Raw genomic sequence first — 6,285 nt, forward strand, 5'->3', positions numbered from 1 at the left:
AGTTTTAATATTTCTCTTATTTCTCTTTCTGGGTCACAAATTAAAGCTTTAACATATTTTCAGGTGAAAATGTAGCTGTGTAAACCTCAAATATCTGTTCGTTTCATCAAGACATCGCATATTTGCTCTGACGTTTTCAGAGACGTCTGTTACCCACCAGCTCGATCGCTGACCGGGAGCTCGAGGGTCACTGGAGCCGACAAGAGCAGCGAACTCCCAGCTTCATCGTTTTCAGACCCCCTGTGATCTTTCGTTACTCAGGTTAAACATGATATATACGTCACTAGGATAACCTAAAAATGTAATTGTTTGGCTTTTTTCAGTGTTTTATTTGTTCGTGAGTAAATCGGTTTGGCTGAGATCAAAATTATTAGATTAGATAAAATAAAACTATTAATCCCCCAGGTGGGTTCCTTTGGGATTTTCACACAGCTGAATAAACGACCAACTATCCATCAGTCCCAGTGACATGTAAGCGTCCACGTGATTAATCACTCGTGAGTGCAGACAGAGTAATCGAGGGCGTTACCTCCATGTCTGCACAGGGAGGGGAACTTGCATTCTTTGTCATGGCCACAGAAAAGGACCCTCGCCTCCCTTCCTGCTGAGTTTATGTGTCAGTCATTAGTTTCAGGTAAAGTTAAATAAAACCATAAACTTATTTTTAACATATCTGTATATATGTGAGAGAATAAAACTGCAATAGATCCCCTTTAAGACTGGTGGTCACTGCTGTGGATGGAGTCCTCGCTGACGCACATGCTTGAGTCACCACAGAGTAATACATATGAACAAAAACTTTTACCAGAGATTATTTTAAAATGCAGTTAGGATGATATTTGCACGGTGCTCCGCAAAATAAAGCTTTGCATCCAAACTCCATCAAAAGTGTTTCTGGCCCCAAACCACAGCTACAGTAAGGAAAAGCACCCCGTCAAGTCTTTTCCCCCAACAACACACTTGAAAAAGCTACCCACTGATTTAAACAGGTCTCATTACCACAGACGTAATGTTACACTGGAGGCATAACTGAACTGAAGTTACATTCGTCATCATTTTCAACCAGTTTTTACCAACAAAACGAAACCAAATGATCCACAACAGCGAACAGAAACCCCACGTCCTCCGTGTGACGGCTGAAACTCAACAAAACGACGGCATCATCCAAAGGGCAGGAAGGTTTTGACCTCCCTGAACCCATGAGTTAAAACACCACCAACTGTAAGACTCGACTTTACACCAGCAAACGTAAAGCTTCACGTTGTCCATATTTTGATGTGTTTCATCTTTAAATGGGTTCAGCTTCCTCTCCACACGTTACTCCACGATGCCGAAGCACATCGAGCTGAAATATTCCGTTTATCAAAGCGCCGACTGTCACATAAGACTTTCAGTTCAGACACGTTATGGATGCTAGGTCGGTTAAAACTGAAATGAAATTTGGACGTTTTGTGCAGGAGCAGTGGGAAATCATTCAGAGCGCCTCCTGCTGAACTGCCGACATTTTGTGTCAAATGGGATTAACAGGAAGTGGATCAGCTCAGCTGTTCTTTGCTACAAGTCCATCAGCTTTTTAGCTAGCTAACGTTAGCGCTCAGTTTCTCCCAAAAGCTCTTTTAGCTGTTAGCTATAGTGCAACACAAGACACGTCCATGCATGTTTCTCACAGTCTGGATTATACGTACATGTAAACCTGGCACAGCATGCTGTGTAAGTACTGCAGGACTGAACTGTGCTCGAGCAAAGGAACAACAGTTCAGTGTAAACAGAGAACAGAGATTTTCTGACTGCTTGACTTTCTCGTTTTTACTTTTTAAAAGAGCACCAGACACGTAATGCACAGGAAAATAACATGCAAATCCATTTCAGCCTTAAATTCCACACATTTTCTCTTAACTTTGATGAGTTCCTATGATGGCAAATTAGGCCAGGAGAGGGCAAAAATCACAACTAAGGGGCTCGGCAGAGGAGCGAGATTATGAGGGAAAAAATGGCAAATTTACGAGAGAAAATATAAAATTACTAAAGAAAAACAGCAAAAAAATATGAGAAAATTTTTATATTTACTAGAATTTAAACTTCTCCAAAAAAAGGAAAATTCAAGAGGAAACAGAGAAAATGTATGAATAAGAATGAAAAAAAACCCCAAAGACAAAAGTCTTTTGATGTGAAAATATAAGAAAACCAAACAAACTAAAAAGAAACAAATACACAAATTTTATGAAAAATGGGCAGATTTACAAAAAAATTAAGTAAAATTTAAAACAAGGTTCATGAAAAGCTGCCAAAACATGTCAAAGATAATATTATTGTTTACAAAACGTTCACTTTTTGTGGCAAATTTGTAACTTTTCTCAAAACGTTTAAGGTTTTTGTTCTAATTTAATTGTAATGCCTCTTCCAGCCCCTTAGTTTCTGTAAATGTTGTTTGCCACATCGCGTCACCGGAGAGTTCCACCCTTCATGAGTCGGGAGATTGACCCTGTTTTTTGATGCTGAGTGCAGATGTGACACTGCTGATGGACCCAACGGCCTCTTTGCTCCAGATGACTTACAGATCAATAATGAAGGCACACCACCATGCTGCTCCGGCCTCGCCCTGCTCTCATGGCGGCTCATATTATAATACACTCGTCCATTAAGTTACCGCTGTTTCCTGTGCTGAAGTCGCTCACGTCTGTGCTGTAAAAACCCCGAGAATCTCTGTGAACATCGACAGCGACCGTCTGCATGCGTGGACGCCGCTGCTCGGGGTTAGTCGTGGCTGAGGGTTCGCGGCAGCTCGTTGGTCAGGATGTGCCACCGCTCCACCCTTTGGCCCTTGTTCTTCAGGCAGTCGGTCCAGTGACGGAGGGCGTCGCCCTGGGACTTGGAGCTCAGACAGACGCCACCTGAACAACAGGAAGGAAGCACAGGAAGACTTCCTGCAGTTAGCGTAACAGTCTCGCCTCAGGTGTCCTCTCTGGCTGTTTGAGGACAAACATGAGAATACTAACGGAGTAGGAACCGTTTATGAAAACGGAAGAATTAAGTCAGTAATCCAGATGGTAATTGTGATAAATATGCAGTGATAAGCTTAAACACACTAATCTCAGCATGTGTTAGACTCATGAATATTTACAGCAGTTTTTCACAGCTGAGCCAGAGGACGATGTTAAACTTACTGAGACACTCCACGCAAGTACAAAACACATTTCTGACAACTTCCCAAGAAGCTGCAGGGTTCAGGCGAGTGGTGGATGGGGCTGATCGCTCGCTCACCTATGAAGTCGTTGGAGCGGCCCAGGTCGTAGTCCCACACTGTGACCTCCAGAGTCTTGTTGGCCAGCTCTGACAGGGAGATCTCATAGAAGAACTCCTGCAGTGAACACAGAAACAAGAGGAAGAGATGCAGGGATGGAGTGCATACGGGGCTGAGAGGTGGTCCTCCACGCTGGGTGGACCTGCAGCTCAGATGAGGCAACCAGACCCTCCAACCCCATCAGGAAGCTAAAATTCACTGATTGGTCAGATCCACCGATCCTAATGTTACAGATCCTCCTCGCTTTGACCCATCGAGAACTCTGCGGACTTCTGAAGGTGTTCTCTGCCCTCCATGGATCGGCCTCATTTTCCCAGCAGACCCTACAGTTCCTCAGTCGGATCGAGATCTTGGGACCAAGGCCAAGTCAACACCTCAAACTAGTTTTCCAACCTGTTCTCATCTCTCGGTGTTGAAAAGTCGTCTTTGTGGCGTTGTTCAGACCAGTCTGTCACTCCCACCTTGTCTTTGTCGAGAAGGTGAACCCGGGGTACATCTGGAACTTGGTAGAGAGACCTTGTTTGGCTTTGAAGTGCTTCAGGAGGAACTGGAAGACAATGCTGCTGGAAAATGATGTCTTATTCATCTCTGGCTCTCTTCCACAGCATGTCTTTTGTCCTGTCTTCCTCCCCTCAGCTCAACCTCCCTGAGCCTGGTTCTGCTGAAGGTTTCTTCCTGTTAAAACCTGTTAAAAGGGAGTTTTTCCTTCCCACTGTCACCAAGTACTTGCTCACAGGGCTTTGTGTGATTGTTAATGATATTGATTCTCTGTAATATTGCAGGGTCTTTACCCTGATTAAAACTGGAATACCCTGATTAATTGGCCGCCACCACATGACTGGACTTTTAACACCTAAATCACACATATTCTAACTTCAGTCTTCTCCTTAACAAAATGTTTCTAGCAACATCTATTGATACTTCAAAGCAATACATTTTACAGTTTCTTCCATAAAATTAGGAAATAGTGTTTGCACTTGAATTTTTTCCATCACCAGCTAGAAAAACTCATTTCAGTGCCAGAGAAGCGCAGTCGGTCTATCATCCGCCGATGTGGGAGAAACACGAGTTATTTCCTCTGAGAGGAAAACAACATGCAGGAGATTCATCCTCCAGCGATGGCGTCGGCGAGCCGGACCCGATATAAATGAAACTTTAACCGCTGAGGTGAATGGAGCGAGCTTGTTAACAGCACTGCTGTGTGAGGGCAGAGCTGCCATTCGGCCGAGGGGAGCAGCTGCGGGGATCTTACCTCGTTAAATTCAGGGTTCAGGGTCCTTTTCATCACGGCCGTTTTGTGCTTGGATTTCTTCTCTATGTCGGGCTTCAGGTATCTGACAGCAGAAGCAGAAAAGGAGGAGAAACATCAATATGTGTGTCTGCAGAAACTATTAATATACAGAAATATCTGCAGAGTTTCAGTGGAAAAGTCCTGTGAATGCTGAGGAAGGGGATAATAAATAAATAAAGACTGAATTCAGCTAATTAAACAGATCCGTTCAGTTACTCTGTTTGGGAGTTTCATATCATATCAGTGACTTGGAGAGGAGGTGAATGTTTCCGTTGTGTGTGGTTGCTGTTAATAAGAAATGCATTAATGAGAGAAAACAAAGCGATCTGAAGTCATAGACTGTAAATGAAGCTTAATTAAACGAGTGTTTGGGAGCCCGAGGCGACAGTCGCTCTGCGCAGGATGAATTTCATGCTGCTGTCTGATGAAATCCTGGAAGTCATCGTTATTGAAGCTGTAATGCAGAAATAATCGAGTCAGTTTTACAGTGCTGACTGCGAAGTGATTAACCCAAACCTAATCATGCCCCGAACTCTTAGAGCAGAAGGTAAAAGGATGCTCTGAGGGGCTGTACAGACGGAGAACAGCCAGATGAAGGCAAGGAGAAACTGTGAGTGCGGGCAAAGTAAAAGTCAATCTTTATCAGGATGTGAACCTCCCAACCAGGACTGGTTGTTCTGGCTGCGTCTCCGTTTGTATTCAGCGAGCGTGCAACAGGAAAAAACAAAAAAACAACAACTGTCGTCCTCTTCAAAGCGAGCGTCCCTCGAGAGGAAACAAAAGCAGAGGAGAAGCTTTAAGCTCCGGCCCCCGGTGTTTCCCTGTGACAGAGCCGAGACGCCACTCGCAATGCTCTCTCCTTCACGCTAATTATCCTTCCTGCCAGGAAACAGACGGAGCTGTTAAACAATAACTGCTTCCTTGATTTGCAAAAGTTAATAAGATGGCAAAACTCCAGCTTTTAATTGTCTTTTTCAGGCAGAAGTGTCAGGTTAAGTCCTCAGCGATGGCTGCAGGGAGGAAACCGCAGAAAAAAACAAAGAAATCTTTGTTTCCATTCTGGACCAACGTGCCGACCAGCACCACTCACCAGCCCTGCTTTTAAACAGTTACTCGGGGAGACCATTATCTTTTTGGTTAACGGCCAAAATGCTGAAACATTAACAGAAGCTTTTCCACAAAAAGGCACTTCACTGCTCAAACACGCCAAAATATCTCCAAAATATGACTTTTCTTCTTTAAATAAATATATCTGGCTGGAAATGCAAAAGTTTAGGTACAAATTAGGAATTAAAAAGCTCTCACTGATTAGAAGTAACCTCTTAGTGCCTAAAAGCAAAACACACTGAACTAAAAAAAATATTTTTAATGTGTCTGAATGAAGACCTTTTGTTTCGTTATACAAAATATATTTACAGAAGAATTTTTTATAATGAGCGGCAGTTCAGATCAGTCCAAAAAGACTTTTTCTGGTCTGATTCCTTTGGAGAACTCTGAGCTTTGTCTTCACTCTGATCGCTTAATCTGTAAAATTCTTCAAAAAAGTTTTACTGCTGAAGACAGCATGAACACAGGACTGCAGCGCCCCCTGCAGGTTATGGTTGGGATCTTTTCCCACCTTTGGGACATAAAAACTAACGATGAAACCTGCAGTCCCCCTAGTGTCCAGCAGAGGCAGCCGTGAGTCAGTCCT

General features: G+C 43.5%; 1 protein-coding gene across 1 annotated transcript in view; it reads right to left on the bottom strand.

Annotated features, from left to right (window-relative positions):
* Positions 1-2,216: 2,216 nt before the first annotated feature.
* The window catches only part of doc2a (double C2-like domains, alpha), a 67,624-nt gene continuing 63,555 nt past the window's right edge, over positions 2,217-6,285 (bottom strand). Inside the window, exons 9-11 of the mRNA XM_005747697.2 lie at positions 4,554-4,635; positions 3,262-3,358; positions 2,217-2,891 (exon numbers count right to left, since the gene is read on the bottom strand). Of these exons, the coding sequence (XP_005747754.1) occupies positions 2,755-2,891; positions 3,262-3,358; positions 4,554-4,635 (316 nt within the window). The 3' untranslated portion in view covers positions 2,217-2,754. The remainder of the gene's footprint in view (positions 2,892-3,261; positions 3,359-4,553; positions 4,636-6,285) is intronic.

Source organism: Pundamilia nyererei, unplaced genomic scaffold, assembly GCF_000239375.1.
Source record: "Pundamilia nyererei isolate P.nyererei 1_Seehausen unplaced genomic scaffold, PunNye1.0 scaffold00202, whole genome shotgun sequence".
Lineage (NCBI taxonomy): Eukaryota > Metazoa > Chordata > Actinopteri > Cichliformes > Cichlidae > Pundamilia > Pundamilia nyererei.